General features: G+C 47.4%; 2 protein-coding genes across 2 annotated transcripts in view; both read right to left on the bottom strand.

The window, feature by feature from the left end:
- iqsec1a (IQ motif and Sec7 domain ArfGEF 1a) overlaps positions 1-1,116 on the bottom strand; it is a gene marked incomplete at its 5' end in the record, with an annotated part of 81,507 nt that extends 80,391 nt beyond the window's left edge. Inside the window, one exon of the mRNA XM_079742154.1 lies at positions 857-1,116. Coding sequence (XP_079598280.1) covers positions 857-1,116 — 260 coding nt within the window. The remainder of the gene's footprint in view (positions 1-856) is intronic.
- A 4,135-nt stretch (positions 1,117-5,251) lies between these two features.
- Positions 5,252-25,188, bottom strand: part of nup210 (nucleoporin 210) — a 32,153-nt gene continuing 12,216 nt past the window's right edge. Inside the window, exons 15-40 of the mRNA XM_079742147.1 lie at positions 24,381-24,599; positions 23,317-23,490; positions 22,889-23,081; positions 22,569-22,675; positions 21,848-21,952; positions 21,139-21,240; positions 20,918-21,046; positions 20,218-20,345; positions 19,802-19,931; positions 19,625-19,687; positions 18,971-19,150; positions 18,776-18,856; positions 18,532-18,663; positions 18,059-18,217; positions 17,648-17,739; positions 17,127-17,301; positions 16,746-16,921; positions 14,708-14,928; positions 14,107-14,243; positions 12,573-12,687; positions 12,203-12,349; positions 9,043-9,293; positions 8,300-8,519; positions 7,430-7,531; positions 6,743-6,820; positions 5,252-6,374 (exon numbers count right to left, since the gene is read on the bottom strand). Of these exons, the coding sequence (XP_079598273.1) occupies positions 6,271-6,374; positions 6,743-6,820; positions 7,430-7,531; positions 8,300-8,519; positions 9,043-9,293; positions 12,203-12,349; positions 12,573-12,687; positions 14,107-14,243; positions 14,708-14,928; positions 16,746-16,921; positions 17,127-17,301; positions 17,648-17,739; positions 18,059-18,217; positions 18,532-18,663; positions 18,776-18,856; positions 18,971-19,150; positions 19,625-19,687; positions 19,802-19,931; positions 20,218-20,345; positions 20,918-21,046; positions 21,139-21,240; positions 21,848-21,952; positions 22,569-22,675; positions 22,889-23,081; positions 23,317-23,490; positions 24,381-24,599 (3,720 nt within the window). The 3' untranslated portion in view covers positions 5,252-6,270. The remainder of the gene's footprint in view (positions 6,375-6,742; positions 6,821-7,429; positions 7,532-8,299; positions 8,520-9,042; positions 9,294-12,202; positions 12,350-12,572; positions 12,688-14,106; positions 14,244-14,707; positions 14,929-16,745; positions 16,922-17,126; positions 17,302-17,647; positions 17,740-18,058; positions 18,218-18,531; positions 18,664-18,775; positions 18,857-18,970; positions 19,151-19,624; positions 19,688-19,801; positions 19,932-20,217; positions 20,346-20,917; positions 21,047-21,138; positions 21,241-21,847; positions 21,953-22,568; positions 22,676-22,888; positions 23,082-23,316; positions 23,491-24,380; positions 24,600-25,188) is intronic.

Below are 25,188 nucleotides of genomic sequence, written 5' to 3'. Positions count from 1 at the left end.
GGGGTTGCTTACGGAAGCAGCGGATGACAGAGGCTCAGTTTCCCAGACCATCACATCGTAGACTTTACCACAGCACCAAGGTGAGATGTACACAAGCTGCCACTAAAAAGGTCAGAGTTAAAGTGCACACTAATCTCAGTCTGGTCCCCTCTCAAAGTGTACTGACACACTGTCCATGAGTCATCCACATTGATTTGCTGCCAGTGATATGCACGACACTAACATGGCCCTCGGGGGAAAGGTCAAGCACGGACAGGGGGTCTCACACAGACACCTGCAAGAGGCCAAGCGTCTGCGTAGGGGGTAAGAAGACTGGGGTCTTTGAACACAGCTGCTGGGGTGAGGAAGGGTAATCCATGCACTGTGTTTATCCCAACCCTTATCTCTGGGTAGGAGGAAAGGGTGTTTACCCCACTCTGCCCTGATCCTGATCGATCGTACCTGGGACTTCAACCACTGTCTGAACAGGGCCCCAGACTAAACACAAGTTTACTTAGAAAAGATTGCACACCAATGACATTCCCCCAAGTGTGTGTGTGTGTACAGCATATCTTCCATGATGATCATTAAACAATTTGTTGCAAAGCACACTTGTATCTGCTACATCAGCTAACCATGTTACGCGAAGGCACTCTTACTAAACGTGTGTCAAAATTTAAATGCAAGTCTACCTGATTTATTGTAACTCTCGGTAGGCAGACACAGTAACCGAACCGACAGTTTGTTCTCAATGGGCCAAATATGTATACTTCTTGCCAATAGCTAGGTGGTATTTAAAAGTATGTATTTTATAACCTACCATCATTTCCCATTACCAAAAAAAAAACACTGTCCTATGGACAACGCAATCTCTTACTTTTCCTGGTTGCCATGCTCGTCGATGGATCCCAGAGTGACCAGGCTACTGGAGCTTTGCAGCAGCCTGCAAGTTGCCAGATGCCGCTTGTACTGGTCCTTGAGACAGGCGTTCTCCGTACACAAGTCGGACACTTGCTGCTCCAGCTGCTCAATCCGATGCCTCTGTCGCTCCAGTAACTCCTGCTGGGTCTCAATGATGTTATCCAGCTCCTTCAGATATTCCGCAGCCCTGTTGGGGTTTTCCGTCGGGCAATCCATGGTTTGATAAGTAGCGTGTAGGAAACCCCTGTAGAATCACAGAAGCCGTGCCGCCAGATAAGGTCTAGGAGCAGAACATCGAGAGGACGCGTCCTTTACGCCTCGCCATTGTTTTCCACAGCGTTCGTTTGACGGATGGGGAACACTAACCCGGCTTTCAGCGCAACCGTATTTACACTAAGCAAAGAGAACAGAACTATAGCACTACATTCCTATTAAGTGAAATGAACGGCATGATAGACACACACACAACGGAGCATGTCAACTAAGTACGAAAAATATGACTATATATCACTTTATTCCTAAAGAATCGCGGGTCTTGTAAAGTGCGAGCGTTGTTCGTTGCAGAAGTATATTATCTTGAACGCCACGCTGTTCGCGTGACTTTTGGTAAACAGAGGCTGCTGGTTGGCTTGCAGGTCTTGGGGGCGTGGTCTTCAAGTTTGATGGAGCATTGCACGCTGCTGCATGGTTATATTGAATCTGCAATGCGCGATGCAATAAGAAAAAAAATATATAAATCTGTATTGTACTCCTCGGCATTTCTACGACATTTTTTCTAAAATTAGTCAAGACACAAGACAGATTTTTATTATTATTATTATTATTATTATTAGGCCTATTATTATTATTTCTTTTCACATAGATTTTCTAATCTGTCCCTCGTATGTTCTCAGAGAAGCCAGCATATGAACTACTAACGGGTCATTACGTTTTAATAAAATGTAGATACAGTTATATGTTGACTACAGTGGAATAAGATAAACAACTACTGCAGGAGGCCTATGTCAGGTAAGTCTGCAAGTCGACGTGCTTTGAAAAGGGAGACTGTGACGGCAGTCTTTTCTATGATAGTGGATGATTAAAGTCAGGGAAATCTTGAGCAAATGTGATTCAGCAATTTCCTTTTTTCTTGCCGTCTCTGCCTAGATTGAAAATGGCCCCAAATGAGCTGCTCAATAATGCTCATTAAGCATGCTGACTGAAATCTTGAAACTTAATTGAATGTAGCAACAACCCTCTAGGGTAAGTACACCACTTGCTATGAGTAGGACTAGGATTTATGTCGATGATCGAGACAGTGTACATTATCCTGCTGCCTGTGACCGAGGCGCTGTTATCTAAGACTTGATAAGCCACTGTGAAATATCAGATGCAGACACACACTTCAACTATCACTTTCTAGAGACGATGCCTCTTTCCCATGGCACTTCTTTTTAAAAGCAAAACTAGAACAGTATAGTAGCCTAGTCATGGACTGTTATGGATGGTCAGGATGCCTCACCCCCTACCTGCTCCTAAATGACATGTATTAATTCACTGACCTTTGGATAACATTTTCTACCATAATGATTAAACAGTAACTGAATGTGAGGAGATGAAACTGAAAGCCTTGTGTCCAGCAAAAACACAGAGTAGGCATGTGTGTGCTATGGATTTCCAAGTCCCACCATTGCTTTATGTGGGGAAGGTTTTGGGAGGTATTTCCTATTTTTGATACTTTCTATTCTACAGTTGTGCTACGGATGCAACCTGAACCAAAGGAAGCGCCTTAAGTGCAGGTTTACTCCTGTCACCTTCTCCTGATCCCTGGTGGCAGGGAGTCAAGGATGTACCAAGAGCATGAACCTCACACAGCCAGCCAGCCAGCCAGCCAGCCAGCCAGCCAGCCAGCCAGCCAGCCAGCCAGGAATCGTACCACCCATACAGAAGCCGGGCCCCCATGCACCTCCTTAACCAGATAAAAGCCTGGGAGAGTGTGAAGACTAGGGAGTCTTGCTGCTGCATCCCATATGCCACAGCACAAGCTGGCTGTTGACTCTTGCTAACTTCCATTGTTAAGTGGCAAGGCTATTTGGATGTCATTACTTCCCGCCTCCACAAGTGCTGTGTGTGCTTGTTAGTTATTCGATTGATGGAGAGAGGGGGGAAATGGGGCAATGGGTGGAGCACTGCAGTAGTCCTTGCGAGCATTTCCAACAAAAAGATACGTTAAGATCAATGAATGGCTTCTCGTCCCTCGGTCGACCGCATGGGGTTAGGCGAGGCTAACCCCGTAGCGTTTTAAAGTTGTACAAAACCCTTTTCCTTCCTATTGCTGTGGGGCAATATGAAGGAGCGCCCTTGGTCGTTTATATCCCCTAGGGAGGAGACGTTTGAATTGAAATGCCAAGTATTATGACAGCCCCTCTGGCTCCCAGAACGGTTTGGCTGTGGGAGCTGAACAGGCAGACAAGCCTAGAGAAGACGGCAGGCGATAAAGGCAATGTATTCACCTTTATGGTAGGAAGGGAGGATGGATTGTCTTTTAATAGTGAAATACACCACGGCATGGATGAGCGATACTGTATGGCGTCAATTTCAACTATCATTCCTAATCAAAAAGAAACTAAAAGGCCTTCGATTAAGATGGCACATGATTCAACCTTTTGTTTTCAATACATCCTCCTGAAATGGATTTCCTTTATCCAGACAAGGCCACCCTCTTCCCAATCTCCTTTAACTTATATGCGATAATCACGACAAACGGCTACAATAGACACAAAGGTCGATACACAAAAGATATACCTCAGTCGGTTCAGGAAAAAGACAGAGCTTTTCCCTTATTTATCTAGAGATCTCTGTTTAATATGTCCTGGGAAGGATGTCTCTTGTGTTACCTGTTCTGACTGTGATACAACAGCATCTTTACTATTCCTGTCAGGTCTCACCGCCCACATTCATTGATCGTCTCCACTGGCTGGGTATAGTAGAGAGTAACCTCCCTCTCCACCTTCCCTCTGTTACCAAGTATCTAACACAATGGCTCTCCTCAACATCGTTTGACAGGCCAGCTTTTCCCCACGTCTCAGAAGAATAAATGAAACACAACCTCTGTTTTGAGATGGACAAGTGTACTGGTGAGCCAAACATATACTGTACATTGATGTTCTCTTTTTCCCCAGTGAGTCACACCCAAACACATGAATCCAGTCGATCCGTCCCAGTGTCCTATAGTCACAGTGGAGACAAATTGCAGGCTGCAATGTCCCCCCCCCCCGCTGAAGCAGCTGTAGCAGTAGATATTCTTCCAGGTGGTTGAATATGCCATTATCACACAATACGACACTTAACACACACTTTCTTCTTCTTTATTAAGCGGCCGACTGAACAATCTGCACGGCTGTCACCTCCACCTGTGGTCCGCCACTTCTGGTTATTTCTTCCTGACAAATGTTCTTTTTCAGGTATCCGAAAGAAAAACAATATTAGAAACAATGAGGATGGGATGTGTTTACCCACAATGCTTTTCAAATGCAATGCAACATTCAGGGGTGCAAATTTGGACCTTTATCCCCCAACCCCGCCCCACACACACACACATCTCCAACATGAGAGAATGAAGGGTGACTGTGCTGGGTGACTGTGTGTTTGGGATTCATCACCCTCATTGCGCATTGCCATTACATCACTCCCTGAAAGTGGTGTAGCAGCCATCTCCATGCACAGTGTCAGCGAATACAAATGAGCCCAGTGGCCAAAGCCTCCACCGCCGTCCAGGGTACCAGGGCAGACAGACGGGGAAATATTTGATCAGTATTGTCAGACCTTTCGACGCGCCCCCAGGGAGTGTTTCGGTGTGAATCACAACCACTTACAGCGCTCACCGTTTGTGTGTTGAGCACCAGAGTGATGTGCTGTGTTACCGGTCTTCAGGGGCAGATATCGGGGAAACAAACGAGCTTGGTGTGAAGCATTGTTGTTGTGAAATATAAAAATAGCATTTTAGGTTTTGATATCCAGAAATGGTGCACATAAAACTCAAGCACGTTTAACTGTGCCTTTAAAACGTTTATATTGTTTCTCTATTAATACTATAGATAACTCTGCACCATTCTTTAAAACTCTTAGACAGTGTACGTCTGAATTTACATGTCATTTATCAGATTATATAAAATGTTATTAAAAGGATGCTCCTTAATGATCTAATATTATTTAATTGTTCTTTCATATTGGTTTTTTTTAAGTATTAGAAATATTTGTTTATAAATGTTATATTAATTATTATAAAATTACATAAGTCTCTGGAATATCTGACTTTATAAGCATTGATTTTAAATCCAACCCTAAATGTAAGAAAAACATGCAAGCAAGGTGGTATAAGAACGATTTAATTAACAAACAAGCTCTTTATGCAATTCAGTTGGTGTAAGGCACGCCTAATTAACAAAATATCAGCATCTTATTTACTCACAGGAACGACTTCTCCTCTTCAAACCAACATATTTACAATTGTTCTTCAAATGCAAATCAGTTATTAAACTCCCATGTACCAATCTTTAAAGCAAAGTTAGGATCCGAGAAGTCTGCTACACAATTTATCGAAATAACACCAATTGAAATTACAGAAAGCAAATTAAGAGCTGAAAGATGCTTCACATTTGTTGATGATTTCACATTGTCTAGTGAAAGTAGAGCTGAATGACTTTGGCTAAAGAAACAAACAAATGTATCAGCACTTCTAGATTCTGAATTCTGACGACCGGAAAGCTTGCCAGAGAAAGGAAAATCCTAAACCTTGAGTTGGTTCTGATGTGCACATTGAGAGGGTTTATCACTTAGTCAGTCAAACGAAACACAACTGGCTAAACTGGCACGAAGCTTCCTATAACAGTGAAATAAACATCTTCAAGTTTATATTTGCAGATGACTGCAACGGCAATTATCACAGATCCTGAGATTACATTTCACTTCAAACCAAACGTTGTACATTACTACATGTCGAGTTGTACAGAGGCAGAGCATTATAAACCGCACACTCAATTTAAATTCTTCAATTGAGTTATCAAATTCAAACGCAATCAAAAACATGTACATTAAGTGCATATAAATATATACTAATATGCACTTTGCATAAAAAAAAAAACATGACACACACACACACACACAGCTACAAAAGGTCCAATGAGCCACACACTCAGTCTGCCGCCATACAATGTAATTGCGTCGTTAAAATTAACGAAATTGTCAAAACGTCAAGTTGATTTTGTTGGCCTTTCCAACGGCATTCATCAACTTGAAAATGAGGCACATTCAAAAGTAAATTGACTAGTGGTATGTTTCTCTTGGACGGACGGACGTACCGACAGACGAACAGACAGGGACACCAGCTCATCAGGATCGGTAGTCGGGGGAGAAGAGGCGTAACTTGGGGCTGGTCTTCGGGTCGGAGAAGGGGATTGTCTCGTTGAACGGGTCCGCCACTGGGGAGCCGAATCCTGAAGGAGATGAAAAATATATACAAATGATGGGAATATGCTGTGAGGCTATCATTTCGCCCGAACAGAAGAAAACCTCTTATAGCTGCAGTTGTACAAATCTCAGAATCTAACAGAGGTAACCAGGCCCTACTTGAACGACAGCTTTGCAAAATACTACGGCTCCAAGAATGGGTCCAAATACCTTCACCTGGATATGAATCAGTCCATCAATACGTTTATTTATTATCATTCTTCTTTTCATTATCATTATTCTTCTTCTTTTTCTTTTTTTACATACAGTTCCTTACAAACTCTTGTCAAATCAATAACCAGATCATGTGGACGGTGTGGTTCTGTCAGCGGTGTGGCGTCTCAGGGGGTCCTACCTGTAGCGGTGGGGGACCTCTGTATGAAGGCGGTGGCCTGGTGGCCCTGGTCCCGGGGGGAGAACACCGCGTGGCACACTGCGGGGAGAGGAAGAATGACGCATGGGAGACAAATGATCATGCTGTGGGACGCCTCTTGGTCTCACAACAGCCTCCTGAGAATCATATATCACATACAGGCTGGTCCCTGGCGCCCGACGACACATCAGGGTATTATGGTTTTGACATAAAAGTGACTTATTGCTTCTGCTGCTGAAATACAAATGAGCTCCCAGTGTTTTTTTTGTCTTTCTTGGGTGTGGTGAGCTACTCCACTACGGCCATGTCATTGAGTATACTTTAACTACACAAAAGGAACAGAAACAGAAACATGTATATGTTTAGTTATTAATAGTAATATAGGTAATAACTATAAAAAATGAGTACAGCAAGATGTTGCACACTCCAATGGAAGATTTGAACCAAAAACATGAGAATTATTCAATAGAGGATGACGTCTAAGAAAACGTAAGAAGCAACGCGATGCCGATCACGACTAAAAACCCAGAGCAGCGAGCATTCCTCTCATGAACGTCGCCCCTCGTCTTCTGTTACAAGATGTGCGTCGTTAATCCCAGAAGGGCTGTGAGGCTAACGAGCCACCTGTAAACACGGCCCACAGCTCTCTCTCTAGAGCGGTGTACCCACCGATGATGATGATGGCGGTGGCCGCCAGCAGGGCGAACACCGTGAAGAACCACATCTGGTACGAGTCGATGACGCTCTGCAGGGAGGGGCCAGGGGACGAGCCTGCGGACAAGACAAGGGGCATGTGATGACGAGGAGCGCCTGACACACACACGCACACACACACACGCGCCCTCCCCTAAGTTGAATGTTTACAGAAGCACCTCACTCCTCAAGCCTGTCTAAACTTTTTTCGGCACTTCCTGTACTTTCTTGGGCACTTCTTGTACCCGCTGTCATCTGTGGTCCACAGACAACGGCGTTGTGAACATTGTTTTTTATTAGTCAGAGAGGCAAGGCGGGCCTGATGCATTTTGATCTGATTTCCTGTCTCCGCGGAGGCTGGTCTGAGCTAACAGTGATCAAACCCAAAGCGCATCGAGTGGACGACAAGTTTGTCTGCGAAAGGACTTCTTGGATCTCAGTCGTAATGAGATAAGACTTCTTTGGAAGTATGCTGCCCGCTGAACAGTCCATTAGGTGTTTAGTGGAATATGAACGGCCTAAGAAGCGCTGTAAATGTGTTCCATCAACTGACGGAATAACAGATGGTGAGTATGCATACTATTTTCCATTCAAAATATATAAAAGAAATCTGCCCTCATCCCTGATTCTGTACTCATCCGGTGGCAAACGACAGTTAAAAAAATAATAAAGTATAGTAAAAGGAGGTTTTTGCAAAGTACATCCATTAAACCACGTCCATCATAATCATCATCCTCCTCAGCCTTTTTAGTAAACACTTTTCTTCAAAACATGTTCTGAGAACACATTAGCCTCCGTCCTTCAGGGGCGGGCAGTCCGGGGGAGGGGGGGACGACCAGGACTCACCCTGCATGGCAGAGCCGTGGTGGTCCACGAGGGTCAGGGTGACGGGGATGTGGAGTGTCTGGCCGGCGGCGGCGCTGCTGACGGAGAGGACAGCGGACGAGGCGGGGGCGGAGGCTGCCTGGGCGTCCGTGGCGGTGACCGTGTACTTGGAGAAGGTGGGGTAGGCGCCGGTGTGCGTCTCCTTCTCCTGCACCACCACGCTGGCCGAGGAGGACGTCACCTGAAGGGGAGGGGGAGGAGGAGACGTGACCCACGAGGCCCTGGGGGAAGCCTATGAACGACACGACCCCACCTTGTCCGTGTGTTCCAGCTCCCAGCTGTCCTCTGGGATGACGTTTTAAACAGAAGGCGACCGGGTGGAGGGGGGCCTGTTGCGTGTGCGTGTTTTTTGTCATGGGTGTGAGTCTGTGTCATACGTGTGTGTCCGTGTCATGTGTGTGTCATGTGGGTATGTGTGTGTCATGTGTGTGTGTGTGTGTGTGTGTGTGTGTGTGTGTGTGTGTGTATCATATATGCATCTGTGTTGTGTGCGTGAGTACGTGTGTGTTTTGTGTGCGTGTTAGGCGCTATGTGTGTTTTGTGAATTTGTGCGTGTTTTTTTTGTGTATGTGTGCGTGTTATATGTATGCGAGTTTTGTGTGTGCGTTTGTGTTATGTGTGGGTTATGTTTGATGTGTTTGTTGTGTGCATGCGTGCTATATGCGTGCATGTGCTTGTGTGTGCTTGTGTGTGCCAGGTCTGACCTCCAGGCCGGCCAGGGCGGCGGGGGGGCCGTACACGGTGAGCTCAGCGGTGGGGTGCGCGCTGGACAGCATCACCTCCGTCTGGTCCAGGTACAGGCCGGGCTCTATGGCCAGCCGGGCGGACCCCTGGGCCCCCGGGGAGACGGCGCCGCGCAGGCCGGCCGCCACCAGCAGCTGGGTCATGGACACACTCAGCAGGCGCGTCTGCTGCTCGCCCAGCGGCTGCGGCTCCAGCGTGCACGAGTACAGACCTGGGAGGGGGGGGGGTTCACACAGGACCAACTTTTATGCAAAGAATAAAAGATAATATAATAGTAATACACGTGCAGCAGCGGTAAGGACCCTTTATTTACCCTTATTACTGCAAGAAGCCCACGGCTGGTGGGAAACATTAGACTGAGGATGCTGCTTATGCACCCCAGTGTGTTTTAATTAGCAAGCGCAAATTAAGGCAAAACACAAATGGAAAAACATATGATGTAATGCACAGAAAAACTAACAAGACATCATACTATTCATCTATTTTCAATTAGAATATTTATTTTTCTATAATTGTAAATTGGTCAATTTCAAGAATAAAACCAGCCCTGCGTGCCACAGGTTGAAAACGCTGGGCTGATGCACTACTGGTTATTGAGCAAGTGTATGAGTGTCTGCGAGTGTGTCATTTTGCGAGAAGCATGAGCTAATCTTTCTCGCAAAAACAATGTATTTGCACTTGATTAAAGGTGTTGTCGGTTCGAGAGTTGTAAAGAAGTTGAGCAGAAAAGAGCACGATTTTGAAACTTAAGGACCAACAAACAAATGTCCCCTCCCTCTGCTCCCCCCGGTGTTTCTCCGCCATTGGCAAGTGGCACATCTCACACACCTATGATTGACAGGCAAGCTTTATTTCCGGAAAGAACCAATCCGGAAAGAGCGTTCGATTTGGAACGGTCCAAATTCAAAATGTTCTGAAAGAGTCAGGCGCAGTCAACCACAAACATATTCCCACCACGCATATCACTCACTAATAGCCAACGGATATCTACGCTGTTTCTAACAAATCACATTCAAACAAAAGCTCTTAAATCTTACCTACAGCACCTTTTATCTTTTAAGGCTCATACACAAAATTACCGTACGGTATCAGTAGATAGCCAGGACTGGTCTAACAACAAACAAAGAAACTTTTGTTTGGGGATGGTGGGTGTAGGTAACAAAGCAGCCGGCCCCCCACGTCGGGATCTTCGCCCCGGGGGGGCTTCCCGGGCCAACACGTCCACCAGCCACGGCGCGGGCTCATGATCAAGCTTGCCCGAATCAATTTACATTGGGGCTCCCGGTCTGGAAGCAGGCTCATTAGTTCACTAAATCACCTTTTATAGCCCGTGCTAAACGCATTCCACGGCCACCGCAGGTATTGATTGTGCACCCGGTGGTGAAGGTTGTTTTGTTGCCTCGTGTGGAGTAAACACCAATGAAAAGGCAGACCGGGTTAAGACTGCAGCGGTCCTTAGAGCCGGCTGGGTGCAGAGGGGGCCGTAATGGACTAAGCACCATGACACCATTTTCTGAAGCCATGGGATGGAAGCGAGGGAAGGTTTGGGGGTGGTGGTGCAGTGAGTTCGTCCTATGCGGCCCTGGTGCTTAGCTTTACGACGGCCATGCTGTGGCGGTGATCTGGGCGTGTCACAGGGCTTATTGGTCTATGAAGGCTGCCTGGTCTTTGGCAGGCGTTAATCACCATTAATCAGGGACCCTTAACATCGTTTTTTTTCTTCTCTCGAGCACGTAATGATTGAATTAGATTAAAAGCGGGAGCGGCAAAACGTGTACGCCGTCCACGGGTCAGACTTCGGCTATTTGGGAGAGGTTTAAAACCCGATGATCACTAATGATGTTTTGAATCATTCGCCCTCATGTTCCCGCGTGAAACCAGCATCTCTCCATTATTTACTCCCCTCGCTCCCCATCCCGTGGGCCCCCACAAAAAAAGGAGGAATAGCAATTTGCCTGCATGCTGAGTCGCCACTTCTACCAAATATTGTATTAAAATCGCCAATAAAAAAAACGGAGAAGGGCTACCGTTAATAGTGATTGGGCGACTAGCGCGGCACACACAGGGTTTACAATGTGGAACGAATGCGAGACGTTGCTGTGAGTACAACGGTGGAGAACTAATACAGTGGCGGCTGCGGCAGGCTGCGGCGGTGGACCAGCTGACCTGGCCAGGGAGCGATGGTGGTACACTGGGAGTACTCGCTGTAATGAAAATCCACCTCCGCTCAATCTTGGCAGACGGGGAGTGAGAAGCATCAGGAAATCAGTGCTTCGATCCCCATTAACTTTAATACAGTGTGTTTGAGGAGCCCCTCTACCGGAGCTTTGTGTTGCTCTGGACTTGTTTATAGTATCTGGTTTTGGTTCCATTGTATTTCCTTATTCGTACAAATGTACGTTTTAAAAGGTGGGCTGTTGCGATCTCCTTTTCTGCATCATTTAAAACCTCTTCAAAGCAGGGTTTCTGAAATGTTTAAACGTAAAACAATGGGGGTCCACCCATCCTCTGTAGGCTGTTTTCCGTGTCCATCCAAACACTTCCTCCTTGTCAATTGGTCCTTTGCGAGATTGTGCAGCCCCGAGGGAAAGAAAATTGCGCACCAGCATCTGCTTGGTCTACGAAATCTTCTAATTACTTCACTGCACTACACAAAGTAACGTTGTAAGTAGTCTTCATCATTGTATCGACCAGGAAGGCCTTCTGAGGGGAATCGTTAAGCTACGTCATCACTTGATCACGCCACATTCTCTAAGCGGCCATCTCACGCCAGCACTACCATGAGAGGCGGTAAGTTTCAGGTTTCATGTACCCACCCCTATGTCAGTATATGCCCCAATGTGTGCATAGTCAAGGATAAGTCATGTTGGTACAATCTGTTCCCCTTAAAGGTATTTTTAAGTGAATCAGACTGTATAATCAAAAAGTGTGCTGGAATTCCCTTAACAATTAAATTCATAACCTACCATGAGCCAATTCACATCTGAATAATTTAAAGACGAGAGGAAACAACTCTACGTTGTAGTTCTGAGACATTAAAGACACCGACTCACAAACAATCCCTCACCGTTCGACCGACGCCATGGCGTTCGCTTGGCCCTGCCCCCCGCGTGTGCTTACCGGCGCTGCTGTCGAAGGCGGTGTGCGTGGAGAACACTCGCTCGGCGGGGAAGTCCACGGCGTCGCTGGTGAAGCTGACGTGGCAGCTGACGGAGGTCTCCGGGTGCAGCTGGACGATGGCGTCCGTCTGGGCCGCGGAGCAGGAACCTGGGGGCAGTGGGGGGTTTGATACACGTCGTCAGCTGAGAGCTATGAACGCTGCACTGGCCTGTCAATTCGATTACCATAAATTAAGTCAATTGAGATGGATGTATGCTTGAGACGGTGAGGGGGGCTAGGGCGTAGGTACGGCAACAGGAGGGCTGGGGTTTGTTGGATTGTGGTAACATCAGGAGAGGGGGGGGGGGTCCCGGCCAGTTGGTCAGTATACCTATGAGGTTGGTGCCCTTCTCTCTGGTAGCGATCAACACTTTGGTGGCCTTGTTGCTCCTCACAGGACCTGGCTGGGCAATAACCACCATCCCTGTGGCTGCCTCCACCACCACCTGGACACACACACACACACACACACACACACACACACACACACACACACACACACTTCAGTGGTCTGCCGTTGTCGGCTTCTCCCCATCCCTCAGTTCCTTTAGAGGTCAGGGTAAATGGGAACCGTTCTTGTACAGTGTCATCCTATAAGGAATAAACGTGGCGCCCAAATGCACGTCTCATGGTCGCACGGAATATCAATGCTGGTTGTGTTGGTGTGGTCTGTGAATATCAATGACTGTGATGACATTTCAAGTCTCCATGTTCTATGCCAACCGAAAAAAAGTAAATGGCAATCAGTGCGCCGTGACATGCTTAATGACATGCCTATTGTACACACACACACACACCTTGACCTACTACAATAAATCGGACTAAAGTTCCTTTTAAATTGTCCATTTTATCTCACGTCAATACAATAATTACAAACCACAGAGCCGAATCGGACCACACACGTACAACCCAATTTCAGTTCTGCGAATAAGGGACAAACATTTTATTTGCATCAAGGTTGAATTGTTACGGTTCTAGCAAGAAAATAAATCTGTTGAGCCATTCACATCAGGTAACTTTGTCAAGTCACCATGTTCAATGTATACGTTGTAGGAAATTGTGCAAAAGTTCAATCTGCTTAAGCTTCTCAACACACAGGCCTCTTATTGCATCAATCGTGGTAAACCACATTTATAGGCCTATAATTAGTTATATCTGTTATATTATCACATAATATATATTTATCGTTAATCTTCGCCACTTCAAGCTAATGTTTACTTGCATTGCTGTGAGTGAATATAGGTCGCTTTACATAAAATTAAGGTGAAGTTGTATGGCAACAAAAACTAAGTCTCCAAAAATGGGTGTATTAAAGAATACACAACAGTTAAACAACAGTATAATTTCATCCTCTTAATACAGAGAACATGTCGGTGAAAGGACGGAGCAGAAACTCGTATTCAAGGCTCGGTTAAATAGTCCATTTGTCATTTTCACCACCGCGATTATCATTTGGGATTGCCTCATATTTGCGTCACGGCTGATAGTAAATAGTTTTAAAGCGACAATTTGGGGTTTTTCACATCTTTTATCACTACGCGTCTGGTCTAAAAGGACCTAAAGAGCGAGTAATTAGGTCTACACATTATCTGCATATAGTTGGTACTGTGTCAAACTCGATTTTGACAGTGAAGGCTCCTTGAAGGATTTATACATCAGGGTAGCGGCATGCCTTTCCAGGGACGGCAAAGTGCACAGCAGAGCAGCCAGAAACCCCCTGCGCATTGTCCTCTGCCACGTCACAACGGGCAGAAACAAACAACACCCTGCCCCTTGAAGCTCATTCATCACAGCAAGCAAACAGCAGAGCACGTGCCCCTGCGCTCTGACATGATGGGGCGGGGAGGGGGATGTCGTGACCGTACCTCTCTGTAGGTGTGTAGGCCGCCGGGGATCTCGTAGTACACGGTGGCCACGCCCGAGTCCCTGGCCACGGCCGTGCCCGACTGGGGGTCCACCTCGAGGACCCCGCTGGCTGAGGAGCTCCACGTGCCCAGGGACCCTGAGAGGAGAGAGAGAGATGGAGAGAGAGAGAGACAAAGTGAGAAGGATGAGAAAGAGGGAGAGAAATGGTAAACAAACTGTTTACACGGCTCTTTCTTCAAGTGGCCTCTCAAAGAGCTTTAGAATGTGTGCCACATATTCACACAAAAGGAAGATGAAGAATAATATTTTATTTATATATATACACACACACACAATATGAAGTAAAATAACATTTCTTTCTTCCATTTTTCTTTTATTGAAATGTATTTATATTAAAAAAATATTAGAAAAATAAAATAAATAATACTGGTTCTAGGTTTCCAATTGCCTGTGATCCATGCCATATAACCATCCCACTTAGAAAACACAGAACTAGAGAACATTGGCCTCCTTTTGCCACTCCCATTGTATCCCCTCTTCCCTGGTGTGAATGGGCGTGAGGCCGACACACTCCCGCACATGGCCTTGTCCACCTCCTACCTTCTGGGCTGGTGAGCTGGGTGGCGAAGCACACCACGTCCCCCACCACCAGCGCCTGCGCCTCCTGGGGCCCGATGGCGTGCGCCACGGGCAGCGGGAGGTAGTCGGCCACGCCCATCTGCTCCCGGTCCCACACGGCCAGCAGGGTGAGGCCCACGTTCACCGTCCGCACCGTCAGGGTGTTGTTGGCCGGGCCGGCGCCCACCTGCACCAGGTCATCCCTGTGGGGGACCAGGGGACGCAGAGGCCCCGTTAACAGTGGCTCTGGAGGGATGACCCCCCAGTAGAGGGGCTTCACTTGGGCGTGTGCTTCAGAGGGCCAAGGGGGAAGACTAGAAGGATAAGGAACTCCTTCATCCCTGTGGCCATGGTTGTATATTGGATGCATTTTTTTGGTTTGTCTTGTGTACGGTACGATGTAAGCGGTTCTGTATTCTGCGTGTTCCTATTGAGTTGTAAAACCAATTTCCCTTCAGGGGCAAACATATTTTTGAACTTGAAGGTATATATAAAATAACTGCCAGCCACCAAGGACCCTGGTTACACTGTATTGGGACGGCAGTATTGATGCTGAAGAGCAACCTTGAGATGCTCAACAAAACTGGGAAGTTTCTGTGACTTTGATTTAGTTTGGCAGTGTTTGGTATTGAACACCATCTTGAGTCATTTCAATTTCACAAGACTCGGTGAGTGTTAATTCTGGTCTGGTAATGCCCCCAGTGTGGAGATATTTATTTATTTTTTGCTGATATATTTTTTGGTCTAGAAGTAACAAGGCAAACCAGGTGATTTATTTCCCAGAGTACTTTCTGTTTCTAAATCCCCCAGTGGTATAGGGTCATTATTAAGCCCAACACACAGGTTAACCGTTTTCTCAAATACGACTGCCGTTGCCAACAGGCTCCTCGGGGGACAACGCAGCACCCCCATTACAGGGCTTCCCACTCCCCAGCTCCCACCGCTCTCTTTAAGTTACTCTTCCCCTTAAAATGGTCAGCAGTCGCATGCTGGGGTATGAGGTAATGGAATCAATTAATGGGGCAGCGCTGATGAAGGTTTATCCCCACAACCCCACCACGCCCTCCCCTTCCATTGCCAAGGTAGTCACTTAGTTTAGCTCACTCAGGTGGAAACAACCACTGTCTGGAATGAGGCAGTCTATCCCAGATTAATGTTGTCCCACCCCCGCTTCTCCTATCCCGACGGTAAACCCTGAGAAGCCGAGCGGCGGTGGGGCCGGGCACCATATCGTGACGCACGTCGAACAAAAGTTCGACATTTTAATGCTAATTAGCTCACCTTGTGGTGGGGGGCTGGGTGGGAGTGACAAGTTGCGTATACTACTGAATAGGGTTGAGTCGAGTCTACTCAAAAGCACCGGGTTAAATTAGGTTTGCCTTCCGTACGATGTTCGTCCGAGAGCAGGCGCATTCCGAATCAGGCGTGTATGAAATCTTAATTTGGCCAGCAGCAATCGGGGGGGGGGGGGGGGGGGGAGTTTGCGAGCTGTCAGGACTTGTTTGTCAGGGTTTGAGATAGTGTCGAGGCATTAGATGAAGCAGGCCTGGGTGAGCTTGCACTAAGGAGAGCACTCAGGAATCAGGAGAGGCCTTGTACAGCGAGACAGATAGATAGAGATGTATCGATAGATAAATATATATATATATATATATATATATATGACAAGATAATAGCGGTGCAACCTTGGAGCACTAATCAAACCACTCTCTCGCTCTCCAAAGCTCCATCTCTATCACTCTATTGCTCCATTACCATTTTTACTACCTATTCGGAAAGCGGGGTTCACTTATTCAAATGGGTTCTTTGTAATTAGGTCCGGGATTCCTCCACACAATACGGTGGGTCGAAATAAATCCATTCATTAATTACTTAATGAATTAAATTAAGCAAAGCAAAGCAAAAAGCGTTTCCCATGCACTCGTTTCATGAAGCCATGTCTTGCAGGGTTGTGATTGTGTTTAGTCGTGCTTTTTTCTTTGGTAAAGAGAGGGAGGGTGGGGGGATGGGGGGGTCGTACCGGTTGGTGGAGAAGGTGAGCATGGAGCTGGAGCTGTGCATGGTCTCGCCGGTGTTTGCGTGGAAGTGGACGGTGAAGGTGAGCGCCATGCCCAGGGGGATGGCGGCCGGCGTCTCCCGGGACCACGTGTGCAGCGCCGGGCTGGTGCTGAAGCGCACGTAGGAGACGGGCACCACCTGGGGAAATCAACCAGAGACCAGACGCGTCTGGTGGGGCTGTCGACGGGGGCGGGCGGTGTCGTTAACGGAAGAGCCACAGCCCTAGTGGCTGTGGCTCTCAGCATTAGCCTGGCTAACGGGTGAAGGAAATCAATAACTGTGTACAGCTAAGAAGAAATACAAATTAAGTGCATTCTCCGGCGGGGGGCCAGGCGCCGCTGACCTTGAGGGCGAGGATGAGGGTTTGATTGACACCGAAGGCCTCCTGGGAGGTGACCAGCAGGGAGGAGGAGCCCGTGAGGGAGCCTGAGGAGAGGGAGCCCTTATCGTCCACCTGCGCCACCACCGCCTGGTCAGGGCACTCCAGCATCCTGTAGGACAGGCCGCTCACGCCGTCCCTGGTTGCCGCGGGAGATAAGGAACACGCAGAGAAACAAAGGAGATGACTGACAGGTGACATTCTGTTAGGCTTCAAAAGATGTTCAAAAAAGGTGTTCAAAAAGGAGCATAAGAGGGTTGCTTTAGCGTTGACGTAGTTTAAGCACTATGGGGTGGGGAGAAACAATGATTTTTGTTAGTATCTGGATTCTTTGGTCCTCCAATACTTGTATTGTCAGGACAACTCAAAATCATATTTTCTTCTACCACAAAAAAGTACGTCAAAAATAGCAATCGCAATTTTGACAGAACGCTTTATTTACAGGTTTGAAATACAAACCATGTTGTCATTCAATAACCAATCACCTGTTTGTCTGGAGTTTGAGGAATGAGTTGGGAGCCATCAGTATTTCCTCTGCCTTCACTTGTGGATTAACCATGTGCAGCTTGTCATAGACCTGGATCACAGACAGAAAAAGTCCAAACCCTTATTACTATCGTTACCATGGGGGATGGGGGGGGGGTTCTCTTCTACTGCGGTAGCAGAGAGAATTAATTCACGTCTTGTCTCAATCTAAACCCCTATTTCTTATCTCGCCCAGGTTGCCATGACTCAAGCTGCTACCACTCTTCCACGCTAGCGGCCCGACATCTTTACTGCCGTTACCGAGGAGGCATTTGGCACAGGGAGAGTAATGGAGAGCCCCCAGCCATTTGTCCCTGTGTGAACCCTAGAATGGGAATTGAACTGCCATGGGCGATGGCAATGGGCCTTACCTGGATCTGCACCTCGTCACTCAGCTCCTGAGCATCCCCGGCCAGCTGTCCGGTCGTGGGGTCGGTGACTCTGAGCACCACCTTGAGGCCGGTGCGGCCCCTGGTTCTCCCCGTCACACTCATGGCAAAGTTGTGCTCGGCGGCCAGGTGGATGTTGGCCTGGCGGAGGTGGTCACAAGGCATTACAAGGATGACGAATATGGTGGCAGTGAATTAAATCAGAGCGAACAGGGAAGTGAGAAAAAGTGATGTGATTTGCTTTTCATCACATTGTGCACAGATCACATCTTTATTTTACCCCCCAAAATAATCCAATCTGATAAAGGATGGATTGAAGGGACGGCAGAGGCAAAAATAGAAAACTGCTGATCTGAAAGATCTGCAATTGGCCGCATATGGAACCATGTGACACTGGAGCCCGCAGAAGGAAGACGTGTAATTGGGCCCGCCCCCCCCCGCAACTCAAGTCGTACCTCGCTGTGGCGTGATTGGACGTCCAGGATGTCTCTCTTGGTGGTGGACCAGTGGAAAAGGAGGCCAGGCAGCGCGTTGCCAAAGGAGAAGGGTGTCTGACTGGTGGTGAGACCCATCACATACACGGGCATCTGGGGAAGGACACGGGACACGGCGACAGCCCGTTAGGACACCTCATGAAGGCTGCCATGAAGAGCCAAACATTAGAGTCCCGTTTCACTAACGCAAACCCTTCAATCGTACCTGTGCCCCGGACTTCATCCTGGTAATGGGTGCCCGTATCCTAATGGCTCTTAATTGCACCACTTCAACTTCCACTCGATCCTAAAAGATAAACCGCAGAGCTTCATTAATCCTGAGAAATGACAGCGCCACTTCATCCGACTGCCAGGACAGATACAGGACGAAAGAGGAACCACCACACAGCGCGGGGTCTACCTGGGAGACCACGATCAGCTTCCCGGTCTCGGTGTCCACAGCCTGGACCAGCCCGGTGACAGTGACGTTCCCCACGGTGAGGCCCTTGACGTGACCGATCCCCCCCACGGAGGCGATCTCCTTGTTGGCCATGGAGAAGAGGATGTTGGACTGGGGCTGGGGCCCGCCCTCGGAGGTGATCTGCAGCACAACACGCAGGGGTCAACGAGGCTGGATTGCTTGAGGAGGGGGGGGAAGGAGACAATATGAATAGAAAATGAGCAGCGAGGAGCTGGCCCTCATTATCTCTTATTAATGGCTGCTCTGATCATTCACTGCAAACAAGTCTAGTTTTTATTGTGGGAGGGGGGCGGGTTATTAACGTTAATCAACACTAGACGACAGGAAATGGACCTGAAACGATGGGCTCAGCGTGCGTGTGTGTGTGTGGAGAGAAAAGGCCAGTTATTTAGGCAGACTCGAGAGCTTTGATAATTCAGAGCGTGAACGGAGATGTCCAGAGTGAGAGCTGGGTGCGTTACCCCCCAGCGCACAATAACAGCCAATTTAGTAGAGACACACTGCGCTGGCAGCCCGCTCAGACACAGAGCTGGGGGGGAGCCAGACACCGGCTGTTCCAAGACAAAGCTGGGGAGCATCCGCGCAAACGGCTACCTGCATCATGGCTCCAATTAACAAAGTCATCTTTCTCGGGATGAGCTTGAATGGCGGGAACACCTGAAATGCAGGAAAGAAATATGGAAAATACATTCTGTGAAATATAAATATTCAGCATGAGTGAAGACGATTTGAAGCAGACAATTGAAAAGTCGGAAGTCTAAAAATCGATACCTCGATCTGCTGAGGGGCGGATGCAATTTTCCTCCCATTTTTATCCACCACCACAGCGGAGACGGTGGTCTGGCCGATGGAGAGCCCCTTCACCAGGAAGACGGCTGTGTCTCTCTCAGACACCTCGGCTCTGAGGAGAGGAACAGGCTCACATTTGTACACAGAACGCTGGACCAAGTAAAAAGAGTATAGGAAGACGACTTTCTTCCAGAGATAGAAAGAAACGCTAAAATATAGTTAGATTTTTTTTTAAAGGAAGAAAGCAAATGATTGTTCTTAAGAAAAAACATTATGTTTGGCAGTTTAATTTAACTAAATGAATGGCTAGATGTAAAAGCAATTAATAAATAGTTCCAGCCATTTGTTCTAAAACCTTCCAGCGATTCCCATGCGGAGGAGTGTTTCCTGTGCCTTACTGCAGGGACACGATGCCGGAGGCCGCCTTGAGTTTCAGATTCATAAAGTTGAAAAATTTTGCAGGAAACGGCTTCTTGTTGTCATCCAGCACCCGCACGTGGGCTCTCACAGATTGACCGATTTCCACCTGAAGAACAGCAGACAAGAGTTCAGATAGAGTTGGTAACAGGGCTGTAGGTAAGATTGAATACGGGATTTCTGAGTGGAATTTATGAACGGCATAGTTATCGGTCAGCTATTAGCCAGTGAAAAGCTGCTGTCAGAATTCATTTTTTATTTGTCTGTGCCTGCCTCTGTATGAGCAATTTCGATTTTAGACCACTTCTGTCTCATTTGTTACATATCAGGCCAGCCTTTCCCTGATCGGTCCGGGGAATCCAACTTGCCTGTCAATCGCAGTTGTGTGAAATGCAATCATTCTCAATTGGTGGAGAAACGAAGGGTAACGATATTTTGGGGGAAACGATATTTTGTGGAATCTCACCTACTGCATCTTTAAGCTTAGGTTGAATAACAAAGATTGTGGCTAATTGCAAATACATTCATCTAGATCGGCTGGATGACTTTGATGGGATGTGCAAAAGCACACTTGAATAAACACCAGAGAATTAGCTTGTGACGTAGCTGCCTGCCCGAGCATTCGAGGGGTTCTGATATCGGGGACAGTCCCGTGGAACCGGCCCCTGGTACCACACTGACCTTGTCCACCACACGCACGTACACCTCCAGGATGTCAGACACGTGCACAGCGGCCGTGGCGGGCGCTGGGAAGGCCAGGCAGAGGTCGTGCACCATCACCTTCACTGTACCGGCGCTCACCGGGACTACCTGAACACATACACACACACAGTGGGGTCATCATCCAGAATAATGCTGTCGTTCTGAGAGTCACATTGTTTTCTGTGCGTCAGACTGCCTACCTGGGCCGTTCCCACCGCGCCTTGGAACGTCACCTCCGCCACACCGTTGAGGCTGGTGTTGACAAAGAAGTGACCGGAGCCCTCGCGCATGGACAGGTCCGCCTGCGACACACACACGCACACACACACACAATCATCATTAGACAGGCTTAAAGATACAAGGGCATTCCGCTCAAACAATCACAAGAGTGGAAAGCTCACTCGTGATAATAATAATACTAATATGAAGCCACTGGTGACGTCATAGGGCTGAACGCTGAACACACTAACAGCCTTAATAATCCTCTTACAGGGCTAACTGGCAGCTGTCTAACTCCCATAGCTGCTGCATGCAGCTCATGTTTCATGCAAGATTAACTTTAAAGCTGGGGTAGGCAATTTGTTTGAGAGGCATTTCTTGTCATATTTGTTGAAATTGTCTTTAGACTATAAATCTCATGATTATTTACCTTATCTGGTCTTTCACAAGGCTAGGCAGACCTATTGGTGAAGTTATCCACATGCTTTTGGGGGGGGGGCCGCGGAGGGAGGTGTGAAGGGTGTTGGATACTTTCAAAGTCTAGTTTACTCAGGCTGGTTTCTCTATATTGCCTGCCTTGGCTTTGAGTAGGATATGTCAGGTTAGACAGCGTCTGAATGCTCACCAAAGGGTTACCCAGGCCTAAAGAAAACACTTATGAACGAAGTTAATCCTACGTCTGGCACTCACCCGCACGTCAGGGTGGTTATATATAGTGACTGCACTGGGCGTAATTGTCACATCTTCAACCAATAGGAGGTCCAGTGTGGCTGAAACAGGGGTCAAGGGGTCATACTGTAGGGAAGAGAAGATGATAGAAAGGTTTAGCTGGTGCCTTTGGCTACAGATCAAAAGTATATGCAAACCGACATACACAGACCCGCTTGGAAATTAAAAGAACAGTCAATCATCTTATAACAGAGGGATAAATAAATGCATTTCTGCTGCTGGTTAAACATCAACATCCCCTTCAGCAGGAAAGCCAGAAAACCTTGGGGCTCCGCTGAAAATGCTGCATTGCATTACGATCAGCAGCACCTCATCTCACCGTTAAACGTACCCCACGGGGAACATCCCAAACACTTTCTTTGTACACGGAAAACAAACAATGTTCAACGAACAATGTCAGAATTTTCTGAGGGAAAGTAGTGAGGTGACGCCAGCGTTCGCCATCACGAACTGAAGCGACTTGTGGGGGCAGCATTTCCCCGCCGAAATGAAAATAATAATGATATTCGTGAGACACGATGCTTATCGCTCTGGTGAAGCTGAGCAGAACGACCGCTTTTCTGAGACAGCATCTAGGATCGTATGGTTCTTAATGGGAGTTGGGGATTTTTCTAACGCCGGATCTCCGTTCACGCTCTGATTTGTCCCAGCAAATCCTTTGAGATGCATTGCTTCTCCTCACCGGACTGAGAGCCTTTGCAGCGTCTAGGTGTGGTGGTTGGTAACCCAGAGCGTTGACGGTGATGCCGGCGATCCCAGTCTGGTGGTGGACCAGCACCGTTTGACGACCTACCACGACAGATGCAGAGAACACTGGAGTTCATATAAGGTTGCAAAAAGCAGGAGAAGGACTGGGAATCAGTCGACTATGTTGTCCACAATCTCCGTACATATCATCACACGGGTGACTGTCATGGTCCTCACACTGCAAAACCACTAAGATTGAACGGCCCGGCCAACCGGAGACAGACCGGGGATTGACCCTATATGTTCCAGGTTTACCGTGAAGCTTCATTTGGCTGTGGCCGTCCTCAGACAGCAGCAGCTCCATGGGCATGCTGGGTTCGATGCTGGCCAGGGAGAATTTGGTAGACTCCCACTCTATCCTCAGAGAGCTGAAGTTGTCAAACCTCCTTCCCTGGCGGTCGAAAGCGGCCAGGTCCAGGACTGGGTTGTGGTAATTTGAGACAGGCACCTGAGGATAGAGTAGTAGGGTAAATAAAAAAAAATATATAAATATGTTTGTTAACTAATGTCGACATAACAGATTTTTTTTACCCTGCCTCAACTAATAAATATTGCAATCCTTTGAGTTTTTTTTATAACTTGGAGACCGACTCCAGGCAAGGTGAACACTTCTTTTTTTTTTTTCACAAATAAATGGCATATGGATCAATCACGGTTAAGATCAGTAACAGACAAACCCATACCACTTGTTTGTTCTGTTGCAGCAGGGGACAGGTGAGGTCTAGCTGTGCGCTGGTGTACACGGGCACCAAGGTGAGGCGAGACGGCGGGGCGCACACAAACTTGACCACCGCAGGCTCCACAGCAGGGAAGGGATTGGTGAGACTGGGCTGGTTCCCGACCGACAGCTCCAAAACCTTCAAGGAACGGAGGGAAATGTCCATTAGAGAGTATCCTACCGTCGGAATATGCTAATATTGTGTGTTACCACAGGGACAAAACATGGTAGCCAGCTTTGTGTGAAGGCACTGCAGATTAGGGGAGATGGAAACATTACATTGTTTTCAATGTTAAGCCTAGGTTGGTTCACCACAGGAAACATTATATAACATTGTTTTAAATGGTAAACCTACAAGTCGTCAGGCCAACTTGTTGAACAGCTGAATAACCGACGATAACAGCAAATAAATATAGGTTAATTTCATGTTGTCTTTCACAGCACAAGATTGTGAACCGTGAACATGCAGCACCAATGTAGAGGAGGGAGCCCAGAGTCGTGCGGTTCTGTGTGAGCCGTGCTTTACCATTTGCAGTCAACAGAACAGCATTCCGATTGTAATTTCAGATTTGCGGCTCTATGCTGCGCAGCGCCTCAAGCGTGACCCTGGGTATTGAACTGCTGCTGGCAAACCACTCTGAGGGCTCTGCACGGCTGCCCAGGGAGCCGGCAGAGGATCACATCACACCAAATTACCCGACTTGAGACATCAACACAAATACTGGGAAACGTTAGAATTTAAGGACGTAAAACCAAATAAATACCTACTTAGGGACAATCCACGACTAGGTGGGCCGTTATCAACAAAAACTGTACCCCACCTTGCAGACCTAGATAACAGCACACCTAGGGGTGATTAACCCTGTTTATGCAACAGCCACTTCGTTGCACTATAATATATTTACAGTATATACACTATAATTCATTATTAGAAGCGATTCCGTCTCAAAATATAACACGTTTAGCTCACACTATTTGGCCAAATGGAAGCTAATCTGAAGAGGTAACGTGGAGGACTGTGGATCTCACCTGCTCCCCCAGGGCCCTGCAGGTAGCCCTGACCCAGTGGGGGTTGTGGTTGTGGGACGGGGGTCCGGCCACAGACAGGCTCACGCTGTCGTCGTCCTCCGCTCTCAAGTTGCGGAAGAACTTGGAGGGCTCCAGGATCCAGGGTTTGGGCCCGCCGTCGAAGCGCATGTCTTTGGACGAGCCCAGGGTCACCAGGGCCAGCGACACGGGGTCAACCGCCTGTCAAAGCCCAGGACAATTAGCACTTTGAGAGATTGAAGAGAAAGAGAGGATTTCAAAGAGGCCACGACTGGGGAACATTTGAGCAGAGGTAGACTCTGTCCAGGCATTGGGATTTGGGTCACGATGAGGCTGCCGATGGTAGAGTAGGTGGAACAAAGCAAAAGCAAGTGGTTGTTTTATTAAGGAACGCTGCAGATGTCTCCAAACGAAGAAGAACAGTCAAAAATAACAACAAAAAGTGATAACACAACAAAATGGAACACTTTACTTTAAGCACAACCATCTGGGGAACAATTTAAAAAAAGAACAGTGAAGTGTGATTGCATCACCTAACGCCATAATAACTCTTTATTATATAAATGTTCAGTTTAACCAAACCAGACAAAATCTGGGGAAAGTGTGATGCATATTCATAATTAAAACTGAATTGCAAAGGAGGATATTATTGCTGCGCTATGCCTGGACTAAAGGGGCTGTGTGTGTGTGTGTGTGTGTGTGTGTGTGTGTGTGTGTGTGTGTGTGTGTGTGTGTGTGTGTGTGTGTGTGTGTGTCTGTGTGTGTGTGTGTGTGTGTGTGTGAGTGAAGG

Source organism: Pollachius pollachius (genome assembly GCF_949987615.1).
Source record: "Pollachius pollachius genome assembly, chromosome: 8".
NCBI classification, from domain to species: domain Eukaryota; kingdom Metazoa; phylum Chordata; class Actinopteri; order Gadiformes; family Gadidae; genus Pollachius; species Pollachius pollachius.
Note: the sequence above shows the minus strand (reverse complement) of the source record. Positions and strands in the feature narration are given on the sequence as shown.